Source organism: Lissotriton helveticus, chromosome 8 (assembly GCF_964261635.1).
Source record: "Lissotriton helveticus chromosome 8, aLisHel1.1, whole genome shotgun sequence".
NCBI classification, from domain to species: domain Eukaryota; kingdom Metazoa; phylum Chordata; class Amphibia; order Caudata; family Salamandridae; genus Lissotriton; species Lissotriton helveticus.
In genome coordinates, this window is record NC_136069.1 from 1,227,582,116 (window position 1) to 1,227,599,492 (window position 17,377).

The window sequence follows — 17,377 nt, forward strand, 5'->3', positions numbered from 1 at the left end:
CAGCGGTGCCGGACGAACTGTCGGATATCTTCCAGACGTTTGAAACCGTATCGGGACTTAAAGTCAATTGGGCAAAGTCCGGAGTGTATTCCTTCAGCCAAGACACGCAGGAGTGCGACGTGCACCTGGGAGGTGTCAGGCTAGCCTGGTATCCTACCACCTTTAAATACCTTGGAGTGCACATATATAGAGACGTGGAGAACATACTGGAGGGGAACCTGGGACGAGCCATGTCCTCTTTACGAGCCCAGATGGCTTTCTGGAAGACACTGCCACTAAATGTACCGAGCAGGATTTATTTAACTAAAATGATAGCGTTGCCTAGACTGCTCTATCACTTTGCCAACACCCCGGTCTACGTACCCACAAGGTTTTTCCGGGACCTTGAATCAATGATTCGTAACCTGATCGGGAACGCGGGACGCCCCAGAGTGGCCCTGACAAAACTATAGGGTTGGGCTGGCGGTTCCTAATATGGAGTTGTATTATTTGGCAGCACAGTTGCAATGGGTGACACACTGGCTGAGCAATGCGCATTTAGACGACACGACCACCTCAAGATACATATGGACACACACTCGGATATGCGCGCTGTTCCATCCCTTGACCAAGGGACCGCGCCCGCTGCCTCTACATGTAGCTGTGGCCTGCAAATGTTTCCTCCGCAGTATGAAATTGACCCGGGAAATCAAGCCATATGCGCCGGCGGTTCCTCTGTTGGGCACACCCAGAAGGGGTGGAGCAGTGACGGTGCGCACTCTAGAGAGTAGGACGGAGGTTGGAGTGGAAACGATGGGCGACCTTTACGCAGACGGGGCTTTGCTCCCATTTGCGGAGCTGGCGGAGGGCACGGGTCTGCCGGAGGGACAGTTCCTAACCCATGCGACTATCCTGAGGACATACACAGACTCCTGGGGAGATGTTCGGTAGGAGCCGCAGATGCACCATGTACTGCAGTATCTACATGTGATGGGCAGCAGTACTCACATCATTCACTGGCGGGCGCAGGCCCTTCTCCTACACACACAACGGTCCACACAGCCGATACGAGACAAATGGGCTACCCACCGAGGGAGGGAATGGACGGACGAGGAATGGACCATGATCCTAGCTAACCCTATGAACATCCCGCGCAGCGCCCGCTTCCGAACCATACAATTTTATATCATGCACCAGGCGTACTTGTCCCCAGACAGGATCAACAAATACTTCATGATTGACACCGCTGCCTGTCCCAGATGCGACCTGATAGGCGCTGACATTTTGCACATGCTCTGGCATTGCCCCTCTCTGGCCACATACTGGGGGGAAGTGACATCTCTCTTAACACACAGCGCTGGCCCGGGGCTACCACACACTTGGGAGGCCTGCATACTAGGTTTGTATAGGAGAAATAAGCCAAACAAGACTCACGCCAGGTTCTGGGATCTAGGCCTCATCACAGCCAAGCGGTTAATCACCAAACATTGGAAAAAGCGAGAGCCGCCAATCCCCAAATACTGGTGCGCCTCCTTCACCAATTGGGCTAGAGCGGAAAGTGTAGCTTTACATCGGGAGGAGGTTGCGGGCTTGAGGCAGGTTCCAATTGCGCAGCTCTGGGATGGTTTTGTGGGATCCCTCCAGAAAGAAGGCGCTACCAGGGGTTTCATGTAGGATTTGCCATGAGCGTGATGGCACAGATGGAATAGATAGGGAAACGCTGGGCACATGGATAGGGCTCTTCCCCCCCCCCCCCCCCCCCCCCCCCCCCATGGCGATCGCATGTTCGGAGCGCCGGCTGTGTGGCATATCTAGATTGTCAGAGGCTGCCGCCTCCCCGAATGCCCAGAGGACTGACCACCGCGCCCATAACATGTCCAATGCACTAACCGGTGGGCCGGACAGCTGGCTACCTGCAGACGCAAAGACAACACGAAGGCCCGTTACAGTGTCTCCCTGGCCACCATTCACGGAGACACTCTCTTACACACACACTCCCTCCCCCCCCCACTCCCGTATTAACGCCCCCGTTTAACTGTACTGGATTCTTGCCTTCCATATATAGCCCATGAGCCTGGAGACATACACGTACACCGAATCAACCATTAGGACTGATATGGGTCACGCCTCTTCAGCGAACTGACAGGCTCTACGAATACCCGTGCGAACCGCTACACTATGCAGAGATGAAACGAGAGGCTCCACTGTCCCTTAGCTGGCAGAGCGCCTCGTGGCAAAAGTTGACCACATACGAGTGTCAAATACACCCACACTATTGACATACACCGGAGGTCAGCCCGCAATCTTTAAGGGTTTCAAAAACACGGCTGCTGACATGTTCCTTGGAGACACAGCCGAAAACATGGGACACACCGATGAGAATTGTCCAGTTTACAGAGTTGAAATGTTTTCATATGTTTAATAAAATGAGACGTCAATTGAAGACACACTGTACATAAGAGCACCCTGTACCGCGGAGGTTACTGTTAAAGACCTACGGCTTTAGGTAGCCGGTGTGTGACTGCATATACGTTACTTGCGATTATTTGTCCAACACGGACACCCACGTGTTGCAGCCGGCCCTAAGGGTTGTAGGCTATGCTATATGTACTGCAATACGGAATATTAATAAACGTCTTAATAAAAAAAAAATTTAAAAAATGGATACCTATACAGCTCCTTAACCATATAGCTAGAGACTGTGGGTTTCTTAGACTCCTTGTTGATCCTGTCTGAGTTATAAAGTGCATAGAGTGCTTTTTTCAGATCATTCTTATGGGATAGATCAGCTCTAGTTGGTTCAAAAAAGAGAAAGCCTTTATCCACACTACATAAGCTTTTATAGACACCCAAAAGCCAAGGGATATCCATTCCTTTGTCACACTTAAGACAGTCACTTATAATTTCTTGCGTCAGGCTGGCTGATTTATTCCTCCAAACTGAGAGCCAAAACAATGCTGGTCTTGCCCTAATAAAGTCACAGATGAAATGCAAGTTTAATTCCCTATGGCAGATGAACTCAGAGGTAGAAATCGGTACACCCAACAGCTTCCTACAAAAGCGGTTCTCTTCCTGTTGGATGCACCGACCTCTCGCCAGGTCCCATATCTCTGCCCCATACGTGGCCACTGGATCACATTGCAGCTTATACATTTTTAAAATAACCTTGACAGCGTCCGCTTGCCTCGGGCGGGGGGGACTGAGAATTGAATTGATGGCCTTTGAGAACTTGCTTGTGGAGTGGGCCATATGCCCAGTCCACGAGCCGTTCGCAGCAAAGACCATCCCTAAATATGGGAACGTGCCAGTAGAAATTAATCTGTCATCCCCCACTAATATGGAATTGAGCTGGCTTTTCCCAGGCCCACATGACATTATTAATGATTTTTTTTAAATTCACACTTAGATCCAGACTGTCCATGTACTTTACAAAATTCTTAACCAAAAAACGCAGTGAGTTAGGGGTGCGGCCCATAAGGACCGCATTGTCCGTGTAAAGAAGTACCGGTAATAATTTCCCGTTAATTTTAGGGACGTTTGGGGTCATCTGTTTCAGGGAATTGCTCAGCCCATTAATATAAATAATGAAAAGCAGGGGTACTAAAACGCACCCCTGTCTAACTCCTCTTCCTACTGGCACCGGAAACCTCCCCACCCATGCCAATCCTGATTTTTTGCTTTTAAGTCTGCATGTAGAAATGCCAGGAAATGTACCAGGGATTCATCTAGACCATAATCCAACAATATAGACCAGAGTTTGGACCTATTGACCAGATCGAAAGTAGACGATAGGTCCATAAATGCTAAATACACAGGGGAGGATCGGGCGATGTTATATTTGCTGATGACTAGATTAAGGTTCAGGCACTGTTCTATCGTGCCAGCCTTACTTCAAAAACCCAGTTGGCATGGGTCCAGCATTCCACTTTCCTCTGTCCATTCAAGAGACCTGTTGTATATTACTCGGCCCAAAATCTTTAGTGTATTATCGAGTAATGAAATTGGTCTGTAATTACTTGGGTCCGATCTATCCCCCTTTTTGTAAATTGGGACGATGATGCTTGTTGCCCAGGTATCCGGCATGGGGGCTTCGGGTAAACTATTAAAAACATTCAAAAGAATTGGTGCCCAAAATTCCGGTTTCCATTTTATTATATCTATGGGTAACCCATCAGGGCCAGGAGCCTTGTTGCCAATATTCATGTATGCGGGGGCATTCCCACAGTATGTGTGTGAAGGTGCCGATTTGGTTGCAGTGGCGGAGACAGCGAATCGGGTCGTCGATCTAATCGGAACAATAATTTAGCATCAAAGTACACCCTGTGAAGAATTTTAAGCTGGATAAGGCAGAGGAGCATGGGGATCGCTACTTCTTTGGGAGAGGCAAGAGCATCTCTCCAGTCCTCATAGTCTATTGTGCACCAACTCTTAGTCCGTGTCCACATGTCAGATGGTCTCCAGCGTTCCCCACACCTCACTCACGCCAACCCCCTGTGTATCGGAGCAACAACTGTGTTCTCCCTTAGTGGGCTCCCTGCTCTGGCTCAGCCATTCTGTGGTTATTCCAAGTTGACGTTTCCTAGCCCCAGAGCACCTCATAAAGATATTTCTGTAAGTTCTAGAACACAGAGGTTGGAGCTTCCCTTACTCATAATGGCTTCCTCACCTGTAAAGCAGTAGTGAGCTGTGTCAAGCTGCAGTTTGCCGTAGGCCTGTGTTTGAAATCCAATCATAACAAATCGAAAGCCCCTGCTACCTGCCAGGATAAAACATGTGCCATAGTTGCATGTTATTCAAGAACACAGTATTGGCTCCAGGCTTTGTGATTGGGGAAGGTCAAAACTGTAGATGATCCATTGATCAAATTTTTGATCCGTATCCCTGACATCACAAAGTAGTAGATTGTCACTGGGGAAAAAATAGAAACTCAAAGTATGTCTTGAAGGAGTTCACTGTGAGCAATCTGGGGTGGTGTTACCCATCTACATTTCTTCACTATGTAGGGTATGTAATGCAGCAATTGTGAATGAGCAAAAATGTCTGAAATCCTCAAGTTATTTGCAATTAAAGTCATACTTGAATATGGTCTTTAATTTGCAGGTGTAATGCATGTCACTCTTGTTCTCCTATTCTCTACTCAGTCTAGCGTCTTCCCAAACTAGAATTCTACAAATTTGTAGGTGTGTATTGAAAGGTTGACTGTTCTTCATGACTTTAATTCATGGCATGCCCTTATGAAGAAAAATAAACCCTTCTAAATTAGGTTGCTCCCACTCTGTAATGGAAAATGCATTCCTATCATAGACTTGAAGTGATAGTACGCAGACAAATGTGATGTTTTTGATTTGAGGAGGTTGCTTGGATATATATATAAAGTATATTACTTTATTTCTGCTTCTCAAAGTTTACGGGGGTTGAGAAATCTTCCAGAAAGGCAGGTGTCCTCTCCCTCACATAATTTGAACTCTACGGTGTGGTGACACTTCTGAACTGATTGATGTTGGTAAGTTTTCTTGATAAAACCAAACAGTTGATCTTAAGAATTCATTAATAGAAAACTTTTAAATCCTATTTCATCAGTGCTAAATACCCGACGCAAATTCCTTAAGGAAACTAATCCTAATGTTGGCTAGTTTTAATATGAACAGAGAGCAAACCATACTCCCACACTCTGTAAATTGCATCAATAAGATTGTATTGGTAAAAGAGAAGATGGTTGTGGATTAGTCATATACCTAAAGTGCCTTTGCAGTGCTCATGAGAAACAAAGCAAATTATAACTGGTGAAATGTATGCTCGTTTATGTGTGAACTTTATAGCATTAGAAGAGCAGTCAGTGATCCTTTTCAAGAGAGAGAGTCCATGGTCAAACGTTTTGATATTTCTATACCTTTGTTTTTGTTGTTGTTTGCTGAAACATTAGATGACGAGAAGGTCACAGAGAATCTTCTCCACCCAATTATGATGTGATTCGAGTGTTGAATGACTGGGTCACTTTGGGCCTGATGAGGACCTCGGGTATTTGATGCAAATGGGTGATATTGAGAACTCGTTGTAAATCCCACTGAAAATCATTCCCAGCAATGAGCACGAGCCCAGTGAACAAACTGTGATGGTTAACTGTTTTATGTTACATTATATACCTGTCCTTTTTGTTTTCAGAAATATGTTACCAACCACCTCAGTCAATTCCCCATCCCATGGCAATGGGGCCCTCAATTCAAGAGATGCGGCGCGACACACAGCGGGGGCCAAACGATACAAATACCTGCGGCGACTCTTCCGTTTTCGCCAGATGGACTTTGAGTTTGCCATTTGGCAAATGCTCTATCTCTTTACTTCACCTCAGCGAGTTTACCGAAACTTTCATTACAGGAAACAAACCAAGGACCAGTGGGCAAGAGACGATCCAGCTTTCCTTGTGTTACTAAGCATCTGGTTATGTGGTAAGTTTCGAACATCTGGAAAAAGTAAAACTGTAGAATTGATTTTCAAAATACATTGTACAAAGCTTAAAGTTTCTTATTCATTTCAAAGAGTTAAAAAGTGGGAGTGGGTGAGATGAAGTTGTCAATAATGACTGGGATGCACACAAGTATAAAATCGAGGGCAAGCACCTGGATTAAAAAAAAAGGTAGAGGGAGGCACAAGCAGAACCATGCACCCCCATTTGTGCACGTTTTTTTTATTGAAGTGAGGCCACAAAGTAGTGGGATGCTGGAGGAAGATGGGCCTAGAAATGGAATCCCAGTCTTGAAAGGCTTGTTATTTGGGCCAAGGAGACTAATGTACATATTAAAAATTAATGAGAGCACAGATGTATTTATCACTTTGATGGGGATTGAAGCAGTTTTTTTGTATGTAAAGCTTGTTATTTGAGCCAAGGAAACTAATGTACGTATCAAAGTTTAATGAGAGCACAGATGTATTTATCAGTTTGCTGGGGGTGGAAGCAGTTTCTTTTTATTCTGATGTAAAGCTTGTTATTTGAGCCAAGGAGACTAATGTACGCATCAACATTTAATGAGAGCACAGATGTATATACCAACTTGCTGGGGTAGTTAAATTTTTTTTTACACATTTTCACTACAGTAAACAAGTATACGCACAACCAAAAACGATGTACAATAAAACATACAATGATCAAATCTAACACACATCCTGCCCCATTGCAGATGGGATTAAAACAGGCATCCAGCTATCCTTGTCTTAAATTGTGCATGTTGCTGCATAGAAACCTCTGGACTATGATCAGGAAGTGGCTTTTTGTTGTTTCTATTTGGACCAGATCTGCTGATATTTAGTGGGGCAGCATCTAGCTTTGTAAACCGTCTCCTCTGCCAAGACACATCTGTCCATGCCTCCCCGCCACTCGCCAAGGGAAGGAGGAGTGATGCTTCGCCATTTCCTTCTGAAGCATTGCTTAGCAATCAGCTCAGCCCAACAATCAAACTTACACTATGGCCACTTTCGCAACCATCCATAATCCGCAGCAAGGCAGCCTATCTGGTAAGAAGTTGTGACCCAATACTTTATCCAAGTATGTTTGCATTCTAGCTCAATATGTAGCAATGATTGGGCAACCCCAAATGACGTACGGGAATGTTCACTCTGTTAATGCATCTCCAACATACGGAGATTTACCCTTCCGCTGTAGTCTGAAGGGATGGAATTGTACATAATGCCAATATTTAGAAGACAGTCTGGATAAAATAGCCAAAGGTCTGGGGTCATTTTTGCTTTGAGCCAATCGTCATCAACTGTGACACCAAGGTCATCACCCCACTTTTATCTAAAACTCAGGAATGTGTCATGGGAGTTAATGATTAGGGGCCTATACAGTTGTGATATCCCCTATTTTGCTCATTTTTAGGTTTCGCCTGGAGCACGGAGCGTAAGCTCCGCCTCCAGGGGAAATCTCTTGATTTCAGTAAGGACTCTGGAATACGCCCTTCTGTTCCATTGGCTAGCTCCATAAATGGAGGCTAGCCATTGGAACAGAGATCTGTCTGTCAAGGCCGGACCAGATTCGGGGGCGTTCCCGAGATTTTTTCCATGGGCGTTCCCTCTGTGTAGTCATCGGGCGGTGGGCGGGGGTTCTTTTTTTTTGTCGTCCGTGTTTGCTTTTGTCATTCCAAGGCCGACCGCCGCCGGAAGAAGTCTTCCTCTGGTAAGTGCTTGCTGCGTCTCATGTCCTCTGTGCCGTTCTGCCCCCCCCTTGTCCGTGCGCCGTTTGAAGTGACTGTGGTGCCTACCGCTATCGTGGCCTGGAGAATCTGTGAGCCAGCGTGTGCCTAAAGACAAAGGTGGTTTCAACTGCGTGGTGTGGGGCGCGCCGGCTGCTCTCTCATCTGACCGAGAGCGCCGCGCTCATCTTTGCCGCCAGCCAGGGGAGTTGCCGAGGGCCGAGATCGTACTCTCCAGCCCTCGCTTCCTGTGACCGAAGAACTCCCTGCCTGGGAGCGCCCCTAAATCAAAGATCGTCTACTGTGTTCACCGCCGCGACCCGGGGCTTGCATTTGCCTGGGAAATCACCGCCGCAGCTCCAAAGCCATGAAGACTGCACCGAAGGGTCCGCCTGCTGATTGGCGGCTGACCCGGGAAAGCCGCGCACTGATTGGGCCTTGGCGGAGGGCTCGACGAGGAAGTCGCGTCCTGATTGGCCCAGGAAGCGCTGACGTCAGCGGAGGCTCGCCGCAGGGCCGCGCTGGGATTGGCCCAGCCCCCGAAGCAAGACTCCACTCCTAGGAAGCTGTCGCCGGAGCTCCAAGGCATCTGCTCCTGCCCCCGGTGAGTGTAGGAGCCGACTGGAAGATCGGCCTGCTCCCGGATGAGTGAGGGAGCCTGAAGGAAGCCCCGCAAAGCCAGGACGAGACCGGGGCGACCGGAGCCTGCACCGAGCGTGGCAGTTGCCACGCTGAAGTCTACATAGGCAGCAGCCAGGCCTTCTGAGAACCATTGGGAAGTTTGACTGCGAAGTTCCACCGGAAGAAGTCCAGGTGAGTGCCCGTTCCTGCGCCCCCCCCATTCCCGCTGTCCGTGTGCCGTTCCCGCCCCCGCCCCCCCCTTCCCGTGTCAGTGTATTCACTGGCCCAACTCATTACTGGCGCTTTTTGTGAGCCCAAGACTGTGTGCTTATTCCTTGAGCTGGTGTTTACGTATTTCCTGACCTACCCAGCTTGTAACAGGGTCTCGTTGTGTGCCCTTTTCCTCCGTTTTTTGTCTCTCTCTGTCCCCGAAACGGACACCCACGTTCCTGTTGTCAGTGTGTTCTCTGTCATAGTCTAAATCTTTTCCTTATCCTGCCAGTGACCTGGTGACACTATGCAGGGTCCGTTAGGGGAGGGGGGGAAGGGGAGGCCAGTCTGGTCTTGCATCCTCCTACCAACAGCCACTCGAGTGTTGAGCACTGTTTGGATGTCTGCTTCCTTCTGTCCCGTCCCTATTTCATTATTAGTGCATTGCGTGTTATAGAGTTGGTTCTTTTCCATTCTGTTGTGGTGTGTTCCCTGGCCCACAGTTGATGCATGTCTTGCTTGGAAAGGGATATCATGTCCCCTAGTTGAAGTATTGGTGTTCTCTGCTCCATTGTCTTGTTGCTCTAGTGTTTTTGCCTCAAATCAAAATCCTCCGCTTCTATTCTTTACGTCCTCGGCCAAGAAGTGCCTGCCTTTTCTTTTTGTAGCAGCAACGTGTTCACAGAGACTTTGAGCTGCTTGGTATCTCGAGAGAGAGGGAGAGCAGCCACCTCTCCCTTTTCACAGTGAAGGCCTTTCTCTTGTCAAATACTGCCATTGCGAGCACCATTTCTCTGTCATAGAATTGTATCACCACCTCTTCAGGTGTTTGCAAAATGCCAAAACCATATAATTTTCACAAGTGCAAACATGCTATTTATCTTTCAAGTAGTTCTGTAAAGTGGCACTACTCACACTACTGGACGTTCACACGTGCCCACAATCCTAGTGAGCCACCAGCTTGCAATGGTCCACCTCATAAAAGTGCCAGTTATCCCTGAACAACCCCTAGTGCTGTGATATCAGACCGTGCCACTCCACGCACCATGCAAATGTCAAATAATAATAATAGTAAAAAAAACTCCATCCGGAGAACTGGTATCCTGTCAGTCTCATTCACCTGTTCTCCGATTCAAAATGGCAAGTTTTTTTTTTTTAGGCTGGTAAGATGCACATACCCCATCCCTGCTCCCTTCTATGCGCTTGCCCACCTCCCTTGTGGACTTGGACTCTCCTAAGAACGATCTTGCTTCGTTCTTAGATTCTGACCGACACAAAGCTGCCTGGAACCACTGCCTGCGTGGAACCACTGCTGCTGTATTTTACATGTAAGTGGTGTCTCAGCCAGCATGGGTAATCAAACACTCTGCACTCTTTCTCTTATTAATCTAACTTTGACGGGTTCCAAAAATACACTGATCCATTCATCATCTTTGACAGGTGCCTGGTAAGGCCACATTTAATATAATGGCCCTGAGAGCTCAACATTTCAGGCTCATTTTACTGCAGTTAAAAGGCGGGTGCTCCTTAGCAGTGTAGCTCTTGTCTTGATTTTCGGGTGAAATTTCCTTAATCGGAAATTCAGGAATGTGTTCTTTGATTTAGGAGTGGAAGGGGTTTTCTATTTTCTTCCATTCGCAGTGTTGGCAGTGTTTAACATTACTCACCTGTGATGAGCCTGGAAGAGGTAGTGACCTCACAGACGAGTGCTTTCAGGCCTGTTGTGTTTCACACACTGACTTTTAGAAAGCGAATCAAACTTTTCTTTTGATTTTTAGGTTACTCCTAATGCTGTAGTCATTGTGTCTCTACATAGGTTTGATAATGACATCCTCTCAGCCGAGTAAAAAGATACAGGAAGATATTGAGAGCAATAAATTGAAATACAATATGTACATATAGAGCTACAATTAAAAGGCGGAATCTTGATTCTTATTCAAGGACACTTTTCACTAGGTAAGACCTGGCAAAGTGTGTCCATGTAATATAGCCCTGAGTGTCGAAGGCAAATGCTGAAATGTAAAAATAACAATTTCAGCAATAACTCTAAAACCCTCAGGGCAGTCTCCTAATGGAAGGGTAACACCATAACCGGAAATTATCACACTCCATGCTTTCGGGATTTTCAGGTAAAATATTGCTGCATCAGGAGTGCCTTAAAAACCTAAGTGTGAGAGCTGTGACAGCTGTGAGGGCTGTGTGGGCTGTGTGGGCTGTGAGAGCTGTGTGGGCTGTGAGAGCTGTGTGGGCTGTGAGAGCTGTGTGGGCTGTGAGAGCTGTGTGGGCTGTGAGGGCTGTGTGGGCTGTGAGGGCTGTGTGGGCTGTGTGAGCTGTGTGGGCTGTGAGAGCTGTGTGGGCTGTGAGAGCTGTGTGGGCTGTGAGAGCTGTGTGGGCTGTGTGGGCTGTGAGAGTTGTGTGGGCTGTGAGAGTTGTGTGGGCTGTGAGAGTTGTGTGGGCTGTGAGAGTTGTGTGGGCTGTGAGAGTTGTGTGGGCTGTGAGAGTTGTGGGGGCTGTGAGAGTTGTGGGGGCTGTGAGAGTTGTGGGGGCTGTGAGTTGTGGGGGCTGTGAGTTGTGTGGGCTGTGAGAGTTGTGTGGGCTGTGAGAGTTGTGTGGGCTGTGAGAGTTGTGTGGGCTGTGAGTTGTGTTGGCTGTGAGAGTTGTGTGGGCTGTGAGAGTTGTGTGGGCTGTGAGAGTTGTGTGGGCTGTGAGAGTTGTGTGGGCTGTGAGAGTTGTGTGGGCTGTGATAGCTGTGAGGGCTGTGATAGCTGTGAGGGCTGTGAGGGCTGTGTGGGCTGTGAGGGCTGTGTGGGCTGAGAGAGCTGTTGGCAATGTAAATAACAATGCCATTTATTTATAAGTAAGTAAAAAAAAAGAAATGTCATGAGCAATGCCAATAACTCTAACTTTTCCAAAGGCGAAACCATTGCATTGTAAATGCTTGTTAGTTTTTGCCTCCAGGGAATAGAACTCGGGCACTGTCCCTAATTCAGACTCATGACTGTCCAGGGCATGCCTGAGCTGCAGTTACCTGAAGAACTGGCTCCCATGAAGAGCGAAATCAGCAGTTAACGGTGCAGACCTCCCCAACGAAGTAGTTACTGAAAGTAAGATTTAAAGCTTAACCCGGTGGGTCCGAATTTCTAGAAAGGAAGGAAAGAAGAATGGCGCCATGGATACTAGAAGCTCATTTTTTTTATTGGTTGGAGAGTAAATAACAGTGCCATAATTTAAGATTTGTCTGATATTTTCACTTCAGCTGCACTGCTAAATGAGTATATAGTGCATTCATCTGCATTGCTCCCTGTCTGAAACTCCCACAGACAGCTTTTGGAACATCTGACATGTGCTGTTGTTGGGCACAGTCCTAACAAATGAACAGCATTCACATTTTTCTCCCTTTTCAATCAAAATACTTTGATGTTTATTACAAAAATGTTTTCCTGGCGATTGCGCTTTTGTCAGAATTCTCAAGTAAACCATCTTTGAATGTCCAGTCTTTTCTAACCCAATAGCCCCCGTCATTTCATACATATATTAAGTTTATTTTGCTGAGCAAGTATAAAGATCTACGTCACAAGGAAGTGTCAGGAAAACACTTTCCAATGCATAAGGTACTGAAACCTGCTATTTTGTTGTCTGCAGTAGCCAAAGGACCATCATTATGGACCTCCAGATGAATAAACATCTGCTTTCAAGAGCTGAGTGTAGCCCGTCCCTCCCTAGAACCATAACTACTGCCTTCGTAAGCCAATGCCTGAGTTTAGATACAACTTGCGGAACATTGGAGATTAAATAAAACCACCCTGATAAATGAAGCATGCCCTGTTGCGGTGTTTTAACAGAGGACGTGGGAGAGGAGTTGGAATCTAGAATAAGAGTGCAGAGGGTGCGAGCAATAAAACACCTACTCCCAGTAAGTGCTTAAGGATATACAAAGTAAGTTGTGCCCTAATATAAGCCATGGAAGGATCCAAGTCATCCAGTCAAAAGGATGGTAAAGAAGGTATGATTTGGGGGAAAGACAAACACAAGAAGAGGAAGAAAACTCTTTGAGTAAGAAGTAAGTAAATGAGACTGACAGCAAAGCCACCCAGTGGTAAGCAGTGGGCTGGCCCAAAACCAGTAGCTCTGAGGAGGACCTAAAAGGGGACAATGGAACAGTTACAAAAAGAACAGAACGGAGCTTCTCAGCCCCCTTTAATTACCTACATATAATTATTCTACATATAATTTTTTTTAATGGCTATAATTAGAGCCACTGAAATTATGTAGCAGTGAAGGACCAAATTATGCAGCCTTTTCCAATCACTTCTTTTCATTAAGGAAGGGCCCCCCACAACAATGTTGTATTTTACATGTGTACAATATGTGTAATTGTCTTGCTAAGGGCAATCAAATACTCAAGACCTCAGGCTTTATAAAAAATGTTTAGAAGTTTCTTTACTTCGAATACTCTTTTGATACGTGTGTTGGCCTTGGAGACGTGCCTCGGGTGTAACATAAATTAGCACAAATAATGACACTAAATATGTTATGATAAAGTAGGTTTCGCCTTCAACCATCCTGTTGAATTGCATTTAAATATGAAAGTTTTGTTTCGTGATGCATATTTAATCCAATCCCTTGTTCTTGACCGGGTGGCATTAATACTGTCTGGACAACAATGTAAACTTTTTTAGTAGCAATCCGTTTAAAATCTGAATATAGCAAGCAGCAACTGAAAGGCGACTAGTTAAGTCTTATAACGTGGCAGTGCGATGCATCACGAATGCCATGCTTCTTTTAGCGACGTTTGGGGAAGAAACCTTTTTTGTTGAAATCTGGAATTATGCAGCAGATAGCGGAATTTGTGGCAAATGCAGTAAATTAATAGTAATTGCTAACAAGATGCCGAGACACTATGCTCCCATAATTCTGACATTCCAGGTATCATTTAAGGAGGAAAAATACATGCTTGTAAATGAAGCAACACTGCCCTCTACCGACTAAACCTAAATCCGCATTGGAGTAAAACGAAGTTAATCCCATTTCATGCTAAAACCGATTAAAAAAAAAAAAAAATAGGTGAGCGAAATATTAATTCCAAAGTAATTAATGTAACAATTGAGAACCGTTTTTTGCATTGAAATATCAGTTCTTCAGTCAAGAAATAAATAAAACCCCTTCCATTTTTAGCTTTGAAAAAAAATCACTAAGGCCGAAAAACGTTTGAAGCCTACTTACTCAACAAAAAAAAGATTAAACAACCGAGCAGACCTAGGCCTGCTCTGGGGAATTCTTCTTTCATGTCACAACGGTTTCTGTGGAGGGTAGAGCATTTAAAGGACGGTTGCTGCAAACACTCATCTTAACCATCACCACGTTTGTTCGTGGCGATGACATACTTAACAACACCCTCTCGGTGGAAGCTTTTGATCATCATTCCGTCATCAAAGCGCCCTTCATTGTCAATGACAGTGCTGTTGTCTGCAAGGGCCACTTCCTCATTGTCGATCATCTTCTCACCGACATACTTCTGTTCTTTGATAGAATGAGTAAATACCACTTCATCCCTTTTGATCCGTTCGTTAGTTGTTGCAGGGAAAATTATTTCCTGCTTCCTCCTATGTTATTTTCTCCCCCCCCCCCCCCCATCTTATTCATTTTTTAACCTTGATTCCCTTTCCCAGCTATCCTAGTTGGATGTTAAGTAGAGAATTGATATCGGGGCACCTTAGTTACTCTGGTGACTAATGATCAAGACATAGGCACATGACGGTATTGTCAGTGACTGATAACACACACACACTAGTGGCCGCGGAGGTGCTCCATGCAAAGGGTCCCCTGGAACCAACTTCAGAGATAATGCGAGACGCGGCGTGAATGGCGCGAGGAGCCTACCTATGTACATGACCACACGCATTGCACTCACAAAGGAGTTAGTAATGCATCTGCTGCCCTGATATTCCGCCAGACATGCCCACGCACTACATAATGGGGTATAACTATGCCATAAATGTAGTGAGTCAGCTATGACGAAGGTATCACCCTCACTAAAATTGGCAAATCACTCAGTAGAGATGACAAACAATCACTCAATTTGCGAAAATGAGGAAATACTGTGAGATTTCTGTGATCCCTTCATTCCAGCACTGATAAACGGGGCATGGGATTATTACGCCGTATAGTATCAATGTTGTACATGCATACTGCAATGTCTCGCATGAGAACATTTTCTGCTATCCTCCTCGAATGGTTGCCATATGTGATATCTCAATGTTGTATTCTCAATAAAATATATTTAAACAAAAAAAAATGAGTACATACCACTTCATTAGTCTTGGTGATGACTGTCTCATCAATGAGAAGACTGTCTTTCGCTACCATAAAGCTTTCACTGGTGCACATAACTTCTTATACATATTGTGTTTTAGTTCTTTAAGGTAAGCATCAGTTGAATTCCCCCCCTTCACTTTACTAGCAGTCCACTAATCAAATGTAACCTGACATTAAAATATTATAGTGGAAATAATAATGGCAGTCTACGTCTTAGACTCTGGTTTGAATTGGCTCTCTCGAAGACCTGATCGTCTAACAATTTCATATTTCAAGCTGCTCGTGGATATGAAGCGTGTTCTTTATGAAGGTATAATATTTCAAAAGTTTTTCATTGACAAATGCTGGAAGCTTTTCCATTGCATCCTGTGCGAAAGCTTGGTCTACCACAATTTTAACAACGGAGGATCTAGTGACTTCCACATCATAACTATTCCGAAGTCTCGCCGACACAGTGCATGTGCTGTTCTGCGAGATATATTCGTTACAATTCAGTGGTCATACAAACCGCCCACTGCAAACCATTTGTTGTTTTCGTTGTCGCTCATTTGTAATCTTTCAATTGCTCAGCTCCCTTAGGCTTCCCTTCCTTTCTTGTGTTAGCTCTTCCCTGGATCATGTCCCAGTACATGTGTACTTCCTCGCATTTGTTCTTCCTCGCCTTTGGGCAAAGCACTATTATTTTATAAGCATTTTGTTACTGTTCCTGGACTTGTAATGTCCTTTCCTACTGTTAACACAGTCATACAGCTTCTTATTCATGTTCCTTTCACCCTCCTTTTCCGTCTCCATTTATGCTTTAGCTACATACACCCACCACTATACGCCACTCTGCTCTAAGCTACTCCACTCTACGCCACTCTACTCTACACCATTTCACTTTACACCACTATACTCCTAGCAATTCTTCTCAATGCCACTCCAGGCCATGCCCCTCTACATCACTCCATTATCTGCCTATGCTACTCTACTCTATGCCACTCCATGCCACGCCACTCTATACTACCGCACTCACGCCACTCTACTCCATGGCACCTCACCCCACTCTGCGGCACTCTGCGCCATTCTACTCTATGCTAATCCACTTTATACTGATCTAATCTAGGCATTCCACCCCAGTTTGTCTCTCTACTCCACTCCATCTAAGCCACTACACACACTCCACAAAATTCCACTCTACAGCACTCTACTCTTCACCACTCCAATCTGCTCTGTCATTGTTCGCTGCTCTATTCTGCGTCACTATACTCTACCCCACTCCATGCCACTCTGCTCCAAACCACGCCAGTCCACACCACTCCACTCCACCACCTTCTACATCACTCCAGTTATTGACACTCTATGCCACTCCACTATCTATTAGCCATGCTGAACAGCAGCCATGCTGCTGTACAACATGGCTAAAAAAAATTGGCAAAGCCAAAAGGTGTCATATATTCGAGACCTAATGGCTTTGTCAATGCTTGCTATCCTTGTAACTCCGAGCATAAACGTAATTAAATGTCTCAGTCAAGATAGCAGTGGATTTTCATCTTCGCCCTCTATCTGTGTACCCAAGCAAAACTATCAGAGGATCGAAGGGAATAGCCAATCCCGTTATACCTGTTATGAGGTTAGATGCATCTCTCCAGTAATTGTTAATTGTGGGACAGGACCGAGAAGATAGCTTATAAATCAACTCAATTTGAACTTCCATTGTAGTATGGAGAATTATTTTGACCCACCATAAGTGATTAATTGCATTTTAGCTATCGTATATGAGGGCCTAGTATGGAAAAGTTAGACTTGAATGGTCACTGCTTGCCGTTCATAATCTGTAAGCTTCAGTTTCTCTGTACTAACATAGTATGATGCTTTATGTGTGATCTGCCAGGTTGATTTGTACAGATGGAAAGCTGATAAATTTCACTGCAACTGTCCTAATTTTAATTCTTAATAGTGCCCACTATCGAATCCCAGAAGCTATGTAACCCATGACAATGCAAGACCATGTACAACAGGCCAGCTCTTGAATTGCCACATCCTGAACAAATATTAGTGTTATTGCTTTTCACCCTGGCCCTCAG

At 45.5% G+C, this 17,377-nt stretch overlaps 1 protein-coding gene across 4 annotated transcripts in view; it reads left to right on the forward strand.

The window, feature by feature from the left end:
• UNC50 (unc-50 inner nuclear membrane RNA binding protein) overlaps window positions 1–17,377 on the forward strand; it is a 91,734-nt gene that overhangs the window by 36,901 nt on the left and 37,456 nt on the right. For all 4 annotated transcript variants that reach the window (XM_078658199.1, XM_078658198.1, XM_078658196.1 and 1 more), the window contains one exon: window positions 6,142–6,425. In XM_078658199.1, the coding sequence (XP_078514325.1) occupies window positions 6,146–6,425 (280 nt within the window). In that variant the 5' untranslated portion in view covers window positions 6,142–6,145. The remainder of the gene's footprint in view (window positions 1–6,141; window positions 6,426–17,377) is intronic.